This window comes from Pseudophryne corroboree, chromosome 5 (genome assembly GCF_028390025.1).
Source record: "Pseudophryne corroboree isolate aPseCor3 chromosome 5, aPseCor3.hap2, whole genome shotgun sequence".
NCBI lineage: Eukaryota > Metazoa > Chordata > Amphibia > Anura > Myobatrachidae > Pseudophryne > Pseudophryne corroboree.
Window position 1 is genome coordinate 728,013,168 of NC_086448.1, and position 17,804 is coordinate 728,030,971.

The 17,804-nt window shown below is 46.7% G+C and overlaps 1 protein-coding gene across 2 annotated transcripts in view; it reads left to right on the plus strand.

Annotated features, from left to right (window-relative positions):
- The window catches only part of LOC134928369 (regulator of microtubule dynamics protein 1-like), a 70,767-nt gene that overhangs the window by 696 nt on the left and 52,267 nt on the right, over positions 1-17,804 (plus strand). For both annotated transcript variants that reach the window (XM_063924039.1, XM_063924038.1), the window contains exons 2-3: positions 15,469-15,586; positions 16,318-16,405. In XM_063924039.1, coding sequence (XP_063780109.1) covers positions 15,469-15,586; positions 16,318-16,405 — 206 coding nt within the window. The remainder of the gene's footprint in view (positions 1-15,468; positions 15,587-16,317; positions 16,406-17,804) is intronic.

Sequence of the window (17,804 nt, forward strand, 5' to 3'; positions counted from 1 at the left end):
ACCCGATTTTTGTAACAATAACTATGTACAAGTATTGCAGACAATCCGCACTTGGGATGGGCGCCCAGCATCCACTACGGACTACGAGAAATAGAATTATCGGTAAGTAAATTCTTATTTTCTCTAACGTCCTAAGTGGATGCTGGGGACTCCGTCAGGACCATGGGGATTATACCAAAGCTCCCAAACGGGCGGGAGAGTGCGGATGACTCTGCAGCACCGAATGAGAGAACTCCAGGTCCTCCTCAGTCAGGGTGTGCCCCTGACCAAGTAGCAGCTCGGCAAAGTTGTAAAGCCGAGACCCCTCGGGCAGCCGCCCAAGATGAGCCCACTTCCTTGTGGAATGGGCTTTTACTGATTTTGGCTGTGGCAAGCCTGCCACAGAATGTGCAAGCTGAATTGTACTACAAATCCAGCGAGCAATCGTCTGCTTAGAAGCAGGAACACCCATCTTGTTGGGTGCATACAGGCTAAACAGCGAGTCAGATTTTCTAACTCCAGTCGTCCTGGAAACATATATTTTCAGGGCCCTGACAACGTCAAGTAACTTGGAGTCCTCCAAGTCCCTAGTAGCCGCAGGTACCACAATAGGTTGGTTCATGTGAAAAACAGAAAACACCTTAAGGAGAAATCGAGGACGAGTCCTCAATTGTGCCCTGTCAGAATGAAAAATTAAGTAAGGGCTTTTATATGATAAAGCCGCCCATTCTGACACACGCCTGGCTGAAGCCAGGGCTAATAGAATCTTCACCTTCCATGTGAAATATTTTAATTCCACAGTGGTGAGTGGATCAAACCAATGTGACTTTAGGAAACTCAAAACAACATTGAGATCCCAAGGTGCCACTGGGGGCACAAAAGGAGGCTGTATATGCAGTACCCCTTTTACAAACGTCTGAACTTCAGGCACTGAAGCCAGTTCTTTCTGGAAGAAATTCGACAGGGTCGAAATTTGAACCTTAATGGACCCTAATTTTAGGCCCATAGACAGTCCTGTTTTCAGGAAATGTAGGAAACGACCCAGTTGGAATTCCTCTGTAGGGACCTTCTTGGCCTCACACCACGCAACATATTTTCGCCAAATGCGGTGAAAATGTTTTGCGGTTACATCCTTCCTGGCTTCGACCAGGGTAGGGATGACTTCATCTGGAATGCCCTTTCAGGATCCGGCGTTCAACTGCCATGCCGTCAAACGCAGCCGTGGTAAGTCTTGGAACAGACAAGGCCCCTGCTGGAGCAGGTCCTTTCTTAAAGGTAGAGGCCACGGTTCTTCCGTGAGCATCTCTTGAAGTTCCGGGTACCAAGTCCTTCTTGACCCATCCGGAACCACGAGTATCGTTCTTACTCATCTCCTTCTTATGATTCTCAGTACTTTTGGTATGAGATGCATAGGAGGGAACACATACCCTGACTGGTACACCCACAGTGTTACCAGAGCGTCCACCGCTATTGCCTGAGGGTCCCTTGACCTGGCGCAATATTTGTCTAGTTTTTTGTTCAGGCGGGACGCCATCATGTCCACCTTTGGTTTTTCACAACGGTTTACAATCATGTGGAAGACTTCCCGCTGAAGTCCCCACTCTCCCGGGTGGAGGTTATGCCTGCTGAGGAAGTCTGCTTCCCAGTTTTCCACTCCCGGAATTAACACTGCTGAGAGTGTTATCACATGATTTTTCGCCCAGCGAAGAATCCTTGCAGTTTCTGCCATTTCCCTCCTGCTTCATGTGCCGCCCTGTCTGTTTACGTGGGCGACTGCCGTGATGTTGTCCCACTGGATCAATACCGGCTGACCTTGAAGCAGAGGTCTTGCTAAGCTTAGAGCCTTGTAAATTGCCCTTAGCTCCAGTATATTTATGTGGAGAGAAGTCTCCAGACTTGATCACACTCCCTGGAAATTTTTTCCTTGTGTGACTGCTCCCCAGCCACTCAGGCTGGCATCCGTGGTCACCAGGACCCAGTCCTGAATGTCGAATCTGCGGCCCTTTCATAGATGAGCACTCTGCAGCCACCGCAGAAGAAAACACCCTTGTCCTTGGAGACAGGGTTATCCGCTGATGCATCTAAAGATGCGATCCGGACCATTTTCCCAGCAGATTCCACTGAAAGGTTCTTGCGTGAAATCTACCGAATGGGATCGCTTTGTAAGAAACCACCATTTTTCACAGGACCCTTGTGCAATGATGCACTGATACTTTTCCTGGTTTTAGGAGGTTCCTGACTAGCTCGGATAACTCCCTGGCCTTCTTCTCCGGGAGAAAACATCCTTTTCTGGACTGTGTCCAGAATCATTCCTAGGAACATTAGACGTGTCGTCGGAAAAAGCTGCGATTTTGGAATATTTAGAATCCACTCGTGCTGTCGTAGAACTACTTGAGATAGTGCTACTCCGACCGCCAACTGTTCTCTGGACCGTGCCCTTATCAGGAAAGCGTCCATATTTCTTTTAGGAAGAATCATCATTTCGGCCATTACCATGGTAAAGACCCGGGGTGCCGTGGACAATCCAAACGGCAGCTTCTGAACTGATAGTGACAGTTCTGTACCACGAACCTGAGATACCCTTGGTGAGAAGGGCAAAATTTGGACATGTAGGTAAGCGTCCCTGATATCCAGTGACACCATATCGTCCTGGTTCGCTATCACTGCTCTGAGTGACTCCATCTTGATTTGAACCCTTGTATGTAATTGTTCAAATCTTTTAGATCTCACCGAGCCGTTTGGCTTCAGTACCACAATATAGTGTGGAACAATACCCCTTCCCTTGTTGTAGGAGGGGTACTTTGATTATCACCTGCTGGGAATACAGCCTGTGAATTTTTTTCCAATACTGCCTCCCTGTCGGAGGGAGACGTTGGTAAAGCAGACTTCAGGAACTTGTGAGGGGAAGACGTCTCGAATTTCCAATGTACACCTGGGATACTACGTGTAGGATCCAGGAGTCCACTTGCGAGTGAGCCCACTGCGTGCTGAAACTCTTGAGATGACCCCCCACCGCACCTGAGTCCGCTTGTATGGCCCCAGCGTCATGCTGCGGACTTGGCAGAAGCTGTGGAGGACTTCTGTTCCTGGGAATGGGCTGCCTGCTGCAGTCTTCTTCCCTTTCCTCTAACCCTGGGCAGATATGACTGGCCTTTTGCCCGCCTGCCTTTATGGGTACGAAAGGACTGAGACTGAAAAGACTGTGTCCTTTTCTGCTGAGATGTGACTTGGGGTAACAAAAGTGGATTTTCCAGCTGTTGCCATGGCCACCAGGTCCGATGGACCGCCCCTTTATACGGCAATACTTCCATGTGCCGTCTGGAATCTGCATCACCTGACCACTGTCGTGTCTATAAACATCGTCTGGCAGATATGGACATCACATCTACTCTTGATGCCAGAATGCAAATATCCCTCTGCGCATCTCGCATATATAGAAATGCATCCTTAAAATGCTCTATAGTCAATAAAATATTGTTCCTGTCAAGGGTATCAATATTTTCAGTCAGGAAATCCGACCAAGCCCCCCCAGCGCTGCACATCCAGGCTGAGGCGATTGCTGGTCGTAGTATAACACCAGTATGTGTGTATATACTTTTTAGGATATTTTTCAGCTTCCTATCAGCTGGCTCTTTGAGGGCGGCCGTATCTGGAGACGGTAACGCCACTTGTTTTTATAAGCGTGTGAGCGCCTTATCCACCCTAAGGTGTGTTTCCCAACTCGCCCTCACTTCTGGCGGGAAAGGGTATACCTCCAATAATTTTCTATCGGAGGAAACCCACGTATCATCACACACTTTAATTTATCTGATTCAGGAAAAACTACAAGTAGATTATTCCCACCCTACATAATACCCTTATTTGTGGTACTTGTAGTATCAGAAATATGTAACACCTCCTTCATTGCCCTTAACATGTAACGTGTGGCCCTAAAGGAAAATACGTTTGTTTCTTCACCGTCGACACTGAAGTCAGTGTCTGTGTCGACCAACTGAGGTAAATGGGCGTTTTTACAAGCCCCTGACGGTGTCTGAGACGCCTGGACAGGTACTAATTTGTTTGCCGGCCGTCTCATGTCGTCAACCGACCTTGCATCGTGTTGACATTATCACGTAATTCCTAAATAAGCCATCCATTCCGGTGTCGACTCCCTAGAGAGTGACATCACCAATACAGGCAATTTGCTCCGCCTCCTCACCAACATCGTCCTCCTACATGTCGACACACACGTACCGACACACAGCACACACACAGGGAATGCTCTGATAGAGGACAGGACCCCACTAGCCCTTTGGGGAGACAGAGGGAGAGTTTGCCAGCACACACCAAAAACGCTATAATTATACAGGGACAACCCCTTATACAAGTGTTTTCCCTTATAGCATTTTCACATATTCTCTGTTTTAACCCTGTTTCTGTAGTGCAGTGCAGGGGAGAGCCTGGGAGCCTTCCTCACAGCAGAGCTGAGCAGGAAAATGGCGCCGTGTGCTGAGGAGAATAGGCCCCGCCCCCTAAAACGGCGGGCTCTTCTCCCGGAGTTTGTGAGATCTGGCAGGGGTTAAATACATCCATATAGCCTCAAGGGCTATATGTGATGTATTTTAGCCATAAAAAAGGTATAATACATTGCTGCCCAGGGCGCCCCCCCAGCGCCCTGCACCCTCAGTGACCGCTGGTATGAAGTGTGCTGACAACAATGGCGCACAGCTGCAGTGCTGTGCGCTACCTTATGAAGACTGAAAGTCTTCTGCCGCCTGTTTCTGGACCTCTGGACCTCTTCAACTTCGGCATCTGCAAGGGGGGTCGGCGGCACGGCTCCGGGACGAACCCCAGGGTGAGACCTGTGTTCCGACTCCCTCTGGAGCTAATGGTGTCCAGTAGCCTAAGAAGCAAATCCATCCTGCACGCAGGTGAGTTTACTTCTCTCCCCTAAGTCCCTCGTAGCAGTGAGCCTGTTGCCAGCAGGACTCACTGAAAATAAAAAACCTAACTTAAACTTTTATTCTAAGCAGCTCAGGAGAGCCACCTAGATTGCACCCTTCTCGGCCGGGCACAAAAATCTAACTGAGGCTTGGAGGAGGGTCATAGGGGGAGGAGCCAGTGCACACCACCTGATCCTAAAGCTTTTATTATTGTGCCCTGTCTCCTGCGGAGCCGCTAAACCCCATGGTCCTGACGGAGTCCCCAGCATCCACTTAGGACGTTAGAGAAAGTAATAGTAGCAGCAGCAGAGGAATAACACCTTAATGTGGGTTCAGTATGGATTACTGGCGGCGGGATTCTGGCTGTCAAAATCCTTACTGCGGCATCCCGCCAGAATGCTGGCAGCGGGGCGAGTGCTAAGAGTTCCCTGGCAGGATTGCTGTGCTCGCCGCGGGCTCGGTGGCTCTATGGGTGTTGTGGACACCCACGAGTGGGAATTGCCCTGTTGCGCCGGTATTCCGGCTGTCTGGATTCCAGCGTTGGTATCCTGACCACCGGGATCCCGACACCCGGTAAATTAAACACATACCCTTAATGTATGTGCTAGATTACTGACTTACTGTACATGAATCCACTCCCTTATCATTATGTGTGCACATGGAGGCAATCACCACAAGCGCTGCCTAATTCTGTATCAGATCAGCATTCTGCCACCATCATTAGTACAGATATAGGGCCTGATTCGGAATTGTACGTAAACCCGATGGCTTATGTACAAATCTGATGGTAGGTGCACTGCGCAAGCGCAGCCTGATTGCCCACAGTCCCCGTGTAACCGCAGTTTAATTGACGCGCTGCAGCTTTTGAGGGGCGGCATCCTGGACCATTTGACAAAGCATGTCGCCCCCATTTTGTAGGCATGCCAAGGCCTGGGTATGTGTCGTTTAACACAGACTTCCAGACCCAGCAGAGGAGTTCTGTTAGCCATACTGAGTAAGCTTTGGCCCAGGCAGATAGCCGAGGGCTGTGACCATCACGTCTGATGGTGACGATTGTGATCTATTGCTGTGTCTTCTGATGCAGCACTCTGATCCCAGATGCTGGCTGAAGGTGTCCATTTCCTACAGGCGCATTGTGCAACATTACCATATTAGTTGTACGGTATTGCACAGCTGCTTAGTCTGTCCCAGTAAAAGAGCGTATGGGCACTAGTTTTATTGTCAGTGTTACAGTTTTCATGATTGTAATATGAGAATTATATATGTACAGTTCATTCTGTTCTTGTGTAATTTCTCTGATATCTTGTTTATAGAACATTTATTGCTTTTATATGTAGTGGCACCTAAGCATTTTATCCAGTAACCGTTATGTATATGTCTAGTAGGCATCATATGTGGGATTTCATGTCTGTCCATTTTAGGTTTATGTATCAAGACCCTTCTTAAACTAGGCATACTCTATACAATTATCTGTCAGATAATCTGTGGTTGGAATGAAAATCTGGTAATTGATGAGAGCAACTGATAATCGACCATTTGCTACCAAACACTGGAAAATGGACAAAACCTGTCCGTGATTTAACCAATTTGTATAAACGACCATTTTTGTCCATTTTCCAGTGTCTGGGAGCAAATGGTCGATTATCAGTTGCTCTCATCCATTGCCAGGTATTCATTCCAACCACAGATTCTGCCAGATAATTGTATAGTGTACAGTATGCCCAGCTTTACTGTGATCATGAATAAAATGCAGATTCTGCATGACGTTAAGTATTATGGCTATGTAGCAATATCCCAATGAAAGATATATCACAGATACCTCCTGCAAAAAGCTATTTAGTGCTTCAGACAACAGTTTTCATTATCTATTGGGATTTCAGTCTGGCCCATGTGTACCAAGCTCCAAACACACATTACCCACTTTTGTGCCTATGGAGGTATTGTCACAGGAGAGGTGTCTTTTAAAGGGAGGCAAGCGGGAGACCACCTGTCGAGATTCCGGCGGTCACAATGCAGACGCCAGAATCCCAACAGGCGGTGAAGTGCCGCTGCCGGAATACTGGCAAGCTAGGCTAATCTCCTTCTATGGGTGTCCACGACACCCATAGAGGGAGAATAAAACCTGCGGCGAGCGCAGCGAATCCTCAAGACGCTTTCTTGTGCTCGCCGACATACTGGCGGCTAGGATGCCGCTGTCGATATCTTGACAGCCGGCACCCCGGCCGCCGGTAATTAGTATGTATTCCCTTTTAAACACCCCAGACAAAATAATATGGAATGCTCACATTAGACGTTAATATGGCGTTACATCACCACCTGCTTTAATGACTGCTTAGATTTTATGAGACATGCTATCAATATGACTGGATCACATTTATATTGCATTGCTCCCATTCCATGACCTAGTAGTCCTTCAATGCAGCCAAATTCTGAGGGTTTTTGTTTCTTTTTCATCTACTAGGGGTCACTGGAGTACTCTTGGGATATTGACGGTTCCACAAGAACTAGGCACTGAATAAATTAAAATTTGAGACTACTCCTCCCCTCCATATCCCAGAGTACCTCAGTGTTTTTTCGGTGCTCACCGAGCAACAAGGCTTGTGGAGTTAGTCCACAATTATTGAATTTTCAAGGCCACATCCCTTCCCCCCTTCCAGAAAGGCGAGGGTCCGGGATAGTGGAAGCTGCTGAAGCAGCTGTGGGTGTCGGGCCTCTCGGAAAGAGCTCCCTCACCACCACGTGCAGGACCCTGCAGAAAAGGCTGACGGAGCTTACAGAAGAAGCCCCGTCATAGCCCTCACCACAGGGTCCAGGTATGTTGAACGGGGCGGTCAGCTCACGCTGCCGCCCCGCTGGATGGGATACTGTGTGTGTGTGTGTGTGCCGCCCGCCGCTGCCTACAGCCGTCCGCCGCCGCTTCCAGCGCCGCTGTTATGCTGCCTCCCCCGCTGCTCTGAGCCACGCCGGCCAGTTGATTATGCATAGGCCGCTCCACGGCTCTATGCGGCACGCTCCCCTGCTCCGATGCCGCTTCCGGCTCCCTCATCATAGCCGGCCTCCGTGTATAGTGAGGCGGTACATGGAGCATGGGGGGGGGCACACTAATAATAAGCATACAGGTCTGATGTTACTATATTCAGGGATACAGGTCTGATGTTACACGCAGGGGTGAAAGCATGTTCAGACAGCGCTGCATAGATAGGCTTTTAAGCCTTTGTTAAACAGGAACAAATTATATGTGCAGGGTTAATGCAATATAAGAGGTTTATTAAATCTGCTGACATATTATAAGTCTGCACTTTGTGTTATACTGTGAGCATGGGTACATATTAACCATGCTTCCTGTTTTTCGTGTTGTATTTCCAGAATTTCTTGTATTACATCTCTCCACCATTGAAGGCGCAGGGGTGTTAGGGGGAATTTGGGATCAGGCATATTGCTGGCGTGCACTGCACTTGGCCAGATATATATATTTTAGAGACACCTTAGTGCTATTTACTGAGTCGTGCAAGTTGTCTGTCTTTGTATTTTGTATTGTCTGTCTGCATAATGAGTAAGACACCAGCAAAGTCCAAAAAGCAGTTTCACTGCAATGTCTGTAAGGGTGTATTTCCGGATGGATCTACCACATGTAAAGTATGTTTTGTAAATTCAGAAACAAATACAATTTCTGCTCCGGTTTCAAATCCAATTTCAACCCCGGACCCGCCATGGGCTATGTTAGCAGATGTCCTAGCTGGATTGCAATCAGAATTGGCCTCCTCTCGGCAGGAGCTAGAGGCAGCAAGATCTGAGTCTAGGGTGAGACTGCTAGAACTACCGGAGGGGTCTCAGCCTTACCAAAAGTCTAAATCCTCTTTGGTGAAGGGGGATAAGTTTAATTTCTCTTATAAATTACCGGTTTCTGCTATGTTACTTTCTGACGATTCTACGCCAAACCTCACTGTACAAGATGAGGTTGAGGAGGGCGAAGTAGACCAGCAGTCAGATAGTGACGATTTTGACAGCCCAGGCATTGATAATCTCATCAGAGCGGTGCGTCAGTCTCTGAAGTTTACAGAAACTGAGGAGCCTCTGATAAATGATGAGGTCATCTTTACTAAACGACAGAGAACTCCAATGTGTTTTCCTGTTTCGGAATCTCTTAATAAAATGTTACTAGAAACAAGAAAGAAACCGGATAAACGGTTTTCTATACCTCACAGATTTAGGTCTAGTTATCCGTTTCCAGACTCAGTAACAGCTACATGGGAGAATCCGCTGTTGGTGGATTCATCTGTGTCTAAACTTACAAAGAAATTAACCATACCAGTACCAGCTGCTACTACACTTAAGGACCCTTCGGACCGTAAAATAGAAGCTATGCTAAAGTCCATGTATACAGCAGCAGGAGTGCTGCTTAGACCTGGGTTGAGTGGCATTTGGGTAACTAAGACGCTAATGGTATGGATAACAGAACTCAGGTCTGCCTTAACTGATGATCACCTTATACTTCTCGCTGATGAAATCTGGGAAGCTGCTGACTATCTATGTACAGCTTCTACTGACGTCTGTCAGCTCACTTCTCGCCTTTCATCATCACTAGTTACAGCACGATGGGGGTCATTCCGAGTTGTTCGGTCGTTATTTTTTTGTCGCAACGGAGCGAATAGTCGCTACTGCGCATGCGCAATGTCCGCAGTGCGACTGCGCCAAGTAAATTTGCTATGCAATTAGGAATTTTACTCACGGCATTACGAGGTTTTTTCTTCGTTCTGGTGATCGTAATGTGATTGACAGGAAGTGGGTGTTTCTGGGCGGAAACTGGCCGTTTTATGGGTGTGTGTGAAAAAAACGCTACCGTTTCTGGGAAAAACGCGGGAGTGGCTGGAGAAACGGAGGAGTGTCTGGCCGAACGCTGGGTGTGTTTGTGACGTCAAACCAGGAACGACAAGCACTGAACTGATCGCAGATGCCGAGTAAGTTTGGAGCTACTCAGAAACTGCTAAGAAGTGTCTATTCGCAATTCTGCTAATCTTTCGTTCGCAATTTTACTATGCTAAGATTCACTCCCATTAGGCGGCGGCTTAGCGTGTGCAAAGCTGCTAAAAGCAGCTTGCGAGAGAACAACTCGGAATGACCCCCGATGAGCGCTCTGGCTATGCAAGCGGAAGCAGAGGTCAAAAAAGGTATAGAAGCGTTACCTTACGAGGGCGAGAAGTTATTTGGTCCTGAATTGGACAAATGGATTTCTGAGGCCACGGGAGGAAAGTCTGTTTTCCTACCATTACCTCCAACAGTACCTAGAAAGAGGTATTCTGGACCGGCGTTCAAATCCTTTAGACCTCAGTCCTTTCGCGGGCGTGGCAGGGGAACGGCCACACCTGGTAGACGAGGTCGGGGACGTGGTTTCCAACAAACCAATACCACTCGTCAGGATACTAAAGTCACCGGCAAGCCAGTGGCATGACGGGCTCCCAGCCCTTTTCGAATCTCCTATTGTGGGAGCATGCCTTCAGTCATTCCAGTTGGCGTGGCTTCAGACGTCCACAGATGGGTGGATCCGCAATTTAGTTTTAACAGGTTACAAAATAGAGTTCGACTGTCTCCCGCCAATGCGGTTTTTCAGGACAGGACTGCCTGTGTCGGACGACAAGAAGGCGATTCTGCAAACTGACATTCAGTCTCTGCTGGATGCGGCAGCTTTGATTCCGGTCCCTGTACACCAACAGGGTCAGGGTTATTATTCCAGTCTGTTTGTGGTACCAAAGCCGGATGGCTCGGTCAGGCCAATATTGAACTTAAAGGGCCTCAATCAGTACGTCACTTACTACAGATTCAAGATGGAATCTCAGCGGTCAGTAATTGCAGGCCTAGAGCCACAGGATTTCATGATTGCTCTGGATCTCAAGGATGCGTACTTACACATTCCGATTTGGCCACCTCATCAAAGGTTCTTGCGGTTTGCAATACGACAGAACCATTACCAGTTTCAGGCTCTACCGTCTGGCCTCTCGTCAGCGCCTCGGGTATTCACCAAAGTGATGTCTGTGATGATAGCTCATCTCAGATCCCTAGGAGTGATAATAGTTCCGTACTTGGACGATTTACTCATCAAAGCCCCGTCTCAACAAATCCTCCTTCAACAGGCATTGCTGACATACAATGTACTGGTTCACCACGGTTGGATTGTCAACTTCAAATAATCACATCTAATTCCGTTTCAACTAATTCAATTCCTAGGTATGGTTCTCGATACGGTAAATCAAAGAATTTACCTACCTGAACAAAGTACAGGTCATTTGTCATCTGGTACAATTAGTGCTCAAGCCACGCACAGTCTCGGTTCATTTGTGCATTTGCCTCTTAGGCACAATGGTGGCGGCTTTCGAAGCGCTTCATTTCGGAAGATTTCACTCACATCCTTTTCAACTGGATGTACTCACACAGTGGTCGGGCTCGCATCTGCAGATTCACCACAGGGTGAGGTTGTCTCCAAGGGCCAGAGTGTCTCTACTCTGGTGGCTCAAAGTACAGAATCTAACCGCAGGAAAACGGTTCGGCGCCTGGAATTGGATAATTCTCACGGCGGACGCGAGTCTCAGAGGTTGGGGAGCAGTAGTTCAAAATTATCAGCTCCAGGGTCTCTGGGCGGATCACGAAAGATTGCTGTCTATAAATGTCCTGAAACTCCGGGCAATTTACAATGCGTTACGACAAGCAGTGCACATGCTGCAGGCTCAGGCTGTTCAGGTGCAGTTAGACAATGCGACGGCGGTCGCATACATCAACAAACAAGGAGGAACGAAAAGCCGCATGGCAATGCGGGAAGTAGCTCGAATCCTCAATTGGGCCGAATATCACCAAGTGATATTGTCAGCAGTATTCATTCCGGGGGTGGACAACTGGGAGGCGGATTATCTCAGCCGTCGGGATTTTCATCCAGGAGAATGGGCATTAAATCCAGAAGTGTTTCACATGTTGGTCCAGAAGTGGGGTTACCTGCAGGTGGACCTGATGGCATCTCGCCACAATCATCAAACGCCCCAGTACGTGTCCAGAACGAGAGATCCAAAGGCAGTGGCGGTGGATGCACTCACAATCACGTGGCCATACAGTCTCGTGTATCTGTTTACCACCGTTTCCGCTGCTCCCTCTATTGCTAAAACGGATCAAAAGAGAGTCCGTCACAGTCATATTAGTAGCTCCTCATTGGCCTCGGAGAGCTTGGTTTTCGGATCTCCGCGGTCTACTCGCAGACGATCCTTGGCCGCTCCCACTACGTCCGGACCTGTTACAACAGGGTCCGTTCCTTTACCCCGATTTAGCGCGGCTGCGTTTGACGGGGTGGCTGTTGAGACCGCCCTCTTAAGAAGAGAGGGCATTCCAGAATCAGTTATACCAACCATGTTACGAGCTAGGAAGCCGGTTACGGCAGCTCATTATTACAGAATTTGGCGTACCTATATAAGTTGGTGTGAAGCTCGGAAGTTTCCGACATCGTCTTTCAAGTTATCCCGTCTTTTGTTATTTCTACAGATGGGGTTAGATGGAGGTCTGCGTTTATCCACACTAAAAGTGCAGATATCTGCGTTGTCAATTTATTTTCAAAGAAGATTGGCTCTATTGCCGTCGGTACACACCTTTATGCAGGGTGTCCTCAGAGTACAGCCTCCATTCACTCCACCTACTGCACCATGGGACTTGAATCTGATTTTAGATTTCTTACAGTCTTTTTATTTTGAACCCTTACAACAAGTGGATATTAAGTTTCTCACTTGGAAAACAATTTTTCTCCTAGCCTTGGCTTCGGCAAGGCGTGTTTCAGATTTGGGTGCCTTGTCATGCAAGCCACCGTATTTGGTGTTTCATGATGACAGAGCGGAACTTCGGACGAATCCCGCTTTCCTACCAAAAGTAGTGTCCTCTTTTCACATCAATCAACCAATAGTAGTTCCTGTGTTAACAGGAGATTCTGCAACCTTGGATGTGGTATGCGCATTACGCGTTTATGTATCCCGAACGTCTACAGTTCGTAAGACGGATACGTTGTTTATCCTCTATGATGCGGCCAAGTTGGGTTGACCAGCTTCTAAGCAGACCTTATCCAGATGGATAAAACTGACCATACGTCAGGCTTACCTTCATGCTAGGTTACAGCCGCCTACATCAGTAACAGCTCATTCCACACGTTCTGTAGGAACGTCATGGGCAGCTGGTCGTGGAGCTTCTACGACACAGCTTTGCCGTGCGGCTACATGGTCTTCAGTGCACACGTTTGTGCGCTTTTATAAGTTTGATACTTTTGCGGCATCAGCATCTAGCTTTGGCCGTCTAGTGTTACAGGTGCCAAACAGCTCTCCCGCCCACGGGGGAAACTTTGGTACGTCCCAAGAGTACTCCAGTGACCCCTAGTGGATGAAAAAGTAAATAGGATTTTGGTACTTACCAGGTAAATCCTTTTCTTTGAATCCATAGGGGGCACTGGACGCCCACCCAGAGCAGTTTTACCTGGTTGTGGTAGGTTCAGAAAATCTTATGGTAACACACTCTTACCGACGGTTCCAAATTAGAAATTCTATCGGGTTGGTGTCAACTGTTAGTTGTCAGTATCGTTATGTGTCAACTTTATTGTCCGTTTTTGGCTATATGTATTTCTCCATTGTCAACCTCTATAGCTCCTTTTCGGCTCAGTAAAAAAACACTGAGGTACTCTGGGATATGGAGGGGAGTAGTCTCAAATTTTAATTTATTCAGTGCCTAGTTCCTGTGGAACCGTCCATATCCCAAGAGTACTCCAGTGCCCCCTATGGATTCAAAGAAAAGGATTTACCTGGTAAGTACCAAAATCCTATTTTTTTTTCTTCACAACCCGTTCCAAAATGTCCCAAATAACATTGAGATCTTGCGAGTTGGAGGGCAACGTGAGATGTGCCACATCAGGCTGGTGCTCTGCAAACCAATCCTGCACAATCCTAGCACAATGGACAGTGCAATTATCATCCTGAAACAGTGGATCCACGAGACGGTCTTCGTCTCTCAGAAACTGGACAAATGGCAAAACCGCGTGATCCAACAATGTTACATAGTCCACCGATTTCATGCTGTTGGACACCTCGACCAAGGGTCCAGCTCTTGAAATACACTCTCAAAACATGACCCTTCTGCCTCCTTTCTACACAGCTCATTTGACAGTCTGGTTGGAACTCTTCCCCAGTGGCCGTCATTGGAAAATCTGGATTCATCGCACCATATGATGCGTCTCCACTGTTCAATGATCCAGTGACGATGCTGTTTGGCCCATGTCAGAAGCTCTTTCTTTTGGATGGTTGTTAACCTGGGATTCACCCGGGCTATACAACTGAAATTTCGTAACCCATGCAGTTCGTTCTGATACAGGTCACTAGATGAATCTTTGTATTGTACCCTCTCCTCCTTATCAGTCAAAAGTAAACCGTCCCCTGGAATATAAAATGTTAATGTTTTATTAATGTCGAAATGCTACATTATACAAAGGAAGGGCCACAGGACACATTATTCATGGGACTCAGCTTTCATCTTCACAGCAGTTTTGGCCTTGCCCGGGTGCTATAAGCAGCAAAGAAAGAGAGTAAACATTGGAATATTTGGTCCTATGGATGTTTATGATGTGCATAGGTTGTTCCCTCTGGTTTGTATTCTGCTCCTTATTCCAGAGTCCAGTGTTCTCTGCTGTCACTCCGTATCGCATTTATTGCATGTTACACCAGGACCTATGTGCAGTACATATGTATCAAGTAGACCAGGCTTTTTCAACCAGTGTGCCGTGGCACACTAGTGTGCCGCGACCAGTTGCAAGGTGTGCCGCGGAGCCAGAGCAGTGTCCTGCACCTTCAGAGTGAACTGTTGGCCCGGGCTCTTTTTAGAGGATCAGTCATGCTCCGGCCGTGACCTATGACTTGAAGACGCGGCGGTGTGATATCATAGGTCACTGCTGCCGCGTCTACCACCCAGCCAGCCCACTTGCCTGCTTACACATCTTCCAGTTCCTGCCTGCATACACAGCTTTCCTTGCCAACCCACATCCACACCTGCCCAACCGCCCCCTGCTCAGTATTTGCAGCACTCCACTATGAACGCCCGCAACCGAGGGACAGGGAGGAGGACAGCTGACCGGTAGGGGCTAATATTTGTTATTTTATTTCTCCTGTGGGGAACAATAAGATTTATGTGGGGAGAATAAGGATTTATATGGATTTATGGGGGGAACAATGTGAATAATTAATGTGGGGAGCAATACGATTTATGTGGGGAGAAATGTGATTGATTTATGTGTGAGCAACATGATTTATGTGGGGAGCAACTGTGTAGGCCAATGTATGTGTGGATTTTTCTTTACTGTGAGGGCCAATGTGTGTTTTTTGTATTTTTTCTGTGGGGAACTGATGGTGTGCCTTGGGAATTTTTAAATATTATTCGGTGTGCTGTGACTAAAAAAAGGTTGAAAATCACTGAAGTAGACTGTGTTGTGATGGTCGTGGTAGCTGTACAACAGAAGTATCCATTCTGGTCTACAAATTGCAGTAACAGCGCTTTCTTTCCACCACAGGGTCCAGGGAGAGTGGCCTTGCTGGGACGGGGTCTTGTCTTCTCGTCCCTCTCTTTGCTGGCCGTCCAGTCATACAGATGGAAGTGTAAACATGCTGTAGTATATGCCAGCATTAAAGGTACTTTAATTTATTTTTATTTTTTTTAGAGTATTTAAAAAAACAGCTCCAAATCCATCAGAATAATAGGCCTAGGATTCCATTGTATATGGGGTACCTTTTCATTGTAAAAGATGAGCCTTATCTTTTATACCTGTAACGAAAAACATGATGGGTGGCATTTAGTCATAAAACAACCCTCCTCTAACTAGGAGAACTAATATTCTCACTGCTGGCACTAATAATAATAATAATAATAATGTTATTTATGTAGCACTCTCTCAGTGGACACCAGAGGGTCATATCCAATTAGCCGCAGGGTTTACTGGGTAATCCGACTATTTTTTAACACTTGGTGCTCACCAGGTGCTGTGGGTAACAGAACTGACCAAATACCAGCAGTTCCTATTCAAACTGTAAGAACAACAAACAAGAAAAAAAATGCATTTTCTTAATTGATGTGGGGCAGAATATGGCAGGGTGTAATGAGCAAATACCAAATGACTACAACTCCTCTTGTACCACTTTAAATCCATGTTATATTATACATCCGTGTTCTATTGGAACAAGGTGTACTTTTTTTTTTTTTTTTTGGGTGTACTTTTTTTTTTTTTCTTTCTTAAATGTAGGATTATTGAAAAGGCCCATTCAGGGTAAATGATGAAATGGTGTCTTCAGGCCAAGTCCCATGTTGTATGAAAACCCTATGAGAAGAACCTTACTAGCATTAAACTTTTTCTTTTCTTTTTAAGTTGAAGATGTGAAGGAACAAGCGGACTATCTGCATGGCAGTGGAGAGACCGAGAAGTTATATCAATTTTTGAGTCCGTACAAAGATAGGTACAGGGGATGTCTTTCACTGAATGCAAATGCTGGATAATTATTATAAGTCTGACTGGAAAATGTACTGCCAATTGTTGCAAATAAAAATGAGTGAAAAGAGTTTTTTTTAAAGTGCGCAAGCACACGGGAAAATATCCATTCTGTTGGTGGAATCAATATTCCTGAGCATGCAGTTTATCAGTTCAGTAGGAGCCAGTGTTCCATGAAGTGTTCCCATGCTGACACTCGACTTGAAATAAAACTTAAAATAACCTGGGCTGAGAAAAGTTTGATGGTCTTTATGGAATAAGGTGTGTGTGTCACATGTACACATAAATATACTACATTGCTTTTACACTTTAGTGTCCAGTCCACTTCTATTTTGAGCAGCACTCACTGACAGATTGTTCCACTGAAATGATTGAATTATCTTGTGTGTGTTATTGTCTGGTCCATGCAGAACTGTCTGCCTATTCTTGGGGTCCAAGTGGTGTCCCACCCTCCTTCCCCTGTGGAAGCCTCGCAAATTAACCTTCCCCTCCTCTAGTGAATAGCCAGGGGCTGCAACATCTCCAGCTAAGCCAATTTGCTATTGGACTATCATGACCTCCTTGGATCTCATATTTGGAGAGGATTATGGAATCCACTTTAACATTTTTTTTTTATTTTTTTTTTAAGTGGAAGCATCAGACTTCAACTGCACGTCAGGCTGTAGTAATAGGGAACAGCACTGATAGCAGGCTTCATGTGCCCTTAAGTCTCTTATACTCTTCTAAATGTAAGCTTCAGTCAAGGGAGCAGTGGTGAGGTGGTCAGAGCACTCTAGTAGGTCTTGTCAGGTAGTCCTAGTTTGGGTGTGCTGTCTTTGACTTACTGTGTATTTCGGAGACATGACTGTGAGTGCTAAACTCGATGGGGTGAGGATTCACCTTCAGTGGACATGTGCATTTGACCTTAGGGCCAAGATTAGGGGACAGAGTTGATGTGTACTGCTTTCCTCTGTCTGTATCATACTCTACGAGGGACAAAGTAATTTTTCATTTGGACACATGGGTAAAGCGTTTCTTTGCCCTGCAGGATTGGTGAGGAGTCAGACTGCCAAAGACAGTTTTTTGGTTCCTTGTGGAGGTCAGCAGAAAGGGTAACTGGCTCGACAGTTAAGTGTCAAGATGCAAAGTCACAAGTTTAGAAAAACCCAAATGGGAATTTATGTCTGGTTTTCTTCTGGGAACAGACAGTTCTGCATGTCGGGGATATTTCAAAAATCCTGAAGACCCCGCCAATACTTTTCGTACTCCTCTTCTTAGAGAGAAAACCTAGGCATTTTGCCATAAGAAAGCCATTCAGTCATTGGTCCTTGTAGAGTGGTTATTTTAAGTTTTACTCCAATCTTCTCTTGTCCCAGAATCCGCATAGT